This window comes from Haplochromis burtoni, unplaced genomic scaffold (genome assembly GCF_018398535.1).
Source record: "Haplochromis burtoni strain Fernald_Lab_line unplaced genomic scaffold, NCSU_Asbu1 Contig_827, whole genome shotgun sequence".
Classification (NCBI taxonomy): domain Eukaryota; kingdom Metazoa; phylum Chordata; class Actinopteri; order Cichliformes; family Cichlidae; genus Haplochromis; species Haplochromis burtoni.
The window spans coordinates 118,610-120,078 of NW_024583188.1; the positions used below are offsets into that span (position 1 = coordinate 118,610).

At 39.6% G+C, this 1,469-nt stretch overlaps 1 protein-coding gene across 3 annotated transcripts in view; it reads right to left on the minus strand.

Annotated features, from left to right (window-relative positions):
- Positions 1–1,209, minus strand: part of LOC102291735 (seizure protein 6 homolog) — a gene marked incomplete at its 5' end in the record, with an annotated part of 45,975 nt that extends 44,766 nt beyond the window's left edge. For all 3 annotated transcript variants that reach the window (XM_014330491.2, XM_014330490.2, XM_014330489.2), the window contains 1 exon segment: positions 1,024–1,209. In XM_014330491.2, coding sequence (XP_014185977.1) covers positions 1,024–1,209 — 186 coding nt within the window.
- Between the last annotated feature and the right edge of the window lie 260 nt (positions 1,210–1,469).

The following is a 1,469-nucleotide window of genomic DNA, read 5'->3' on the forward strand; positions in this document are numbered from 1 at the left end:
ATGTGCAGAAAATAGATTTAAATGTTAAACTAATTTATTCAAGTCAGAGAATGTTGCATATAATTAAATTTTTGCTTGATGCATAAAGTTAAAAGATCAAAACTGATAAAACAAGTTTAAAAAAAGAGACTTTTCCATTTGATTACATTTTGTATGATGGATTATGCAGAAAAAGTAGAATTAGGCTGAAAGATCTATCGCTTTATCACCTGTTCAGGTTGTAAATCGTGTTTTTAAAAAGTAACTAAGTAACTAAGTAATTAATTACTTTTGAAAATAAGTAATCAGTAAAGTAACGGGATTACTTTTTTGGGGAAGTAATCAGTAATTAGTTACTGATTACTTTTTTCAAGTAACTTGACCAACACTGTCTATCACAACCTCTTCTTCTGCTTGTCCACCACTTGGTGTATCCCATTTTGACCCTAGAACTTCCAGGCCATACATGTATGTATGTTCCTGTATGCTATCCCACCCACTCGAAACTCATATACAATACTTCTATTAATTACTTTCTCTGACTAACTTAGACTGAGACTTGGGGCGATCGTGGCTCAAAGAGTTGGCAGCTTGTCTTGTAACCGGAAGGTTGCCGGTTCGAGCCCCGGCTCGGACAGTCTCGGTCGTTGTGTCCTTGGGCAAGACACTTCACCTACCGCCTACTGGTGATGACCAGAGGGGCCGATGGCGCGATATGACAGCCTCGCCTCTGTCAGTCTGTCCCAGGGCAGCTGTGGCTACAACTGTAGCTGCCTCCACCAGTGTGTGAATGAATAGTGGAATTGTAAAGTGCTTTGAGGGGTCCCGAAAAGCACTACATAAATGCATTATTATTATTGATACAATTAAATGTAAATAGAATGCATAAAAACAATAATTTTGCACTTATGTTAATGTGTAAATGCTATGAAATACTTATAAAAAAAACCTTTGTAACTAAAATATTGCCTGTATAATTAATTAGGTGTATAATTTCCGTCTTCAGCTGTGGCTAGTCGAAGAGTTTTGTCTGGGAAACGTTACCTAGGCACTTTGGTTCCTTCCCACTCCAGTAGGGTGTTCTAGAATTGCGGCAGGTCAACACAGAGGAACCTTGCAGCTTGTAGCCCGTCAAACAGGAGAAGAAAGCCTGCCCTCCAGAGTGGAGACTGCTCACTGATACATCACCATAGAGAGGCTGCTTGGGGAAGACACAGCTCAACACGAAGGCTGGAGAGAACGAGGTGAAAGAGTCAGGGAAGCAGAGAGCGTTAAACACACAGAGAGACAGCGGAAAATACACAAAAGGAGACTGAAATTAAGGTGTAAAATGTGAAATTTCAGCAAGACATGACATTTAGTTTCAGAAATTTAGACTAGTGTTTCCTGACAGTGGTGCAAGCATTATAAAAGAACCTGCTCCAAAGCCACCATTAATCTCTAACCTATAACACATAACCCACTTAACACCTTTCAAAACGTTTTCACAC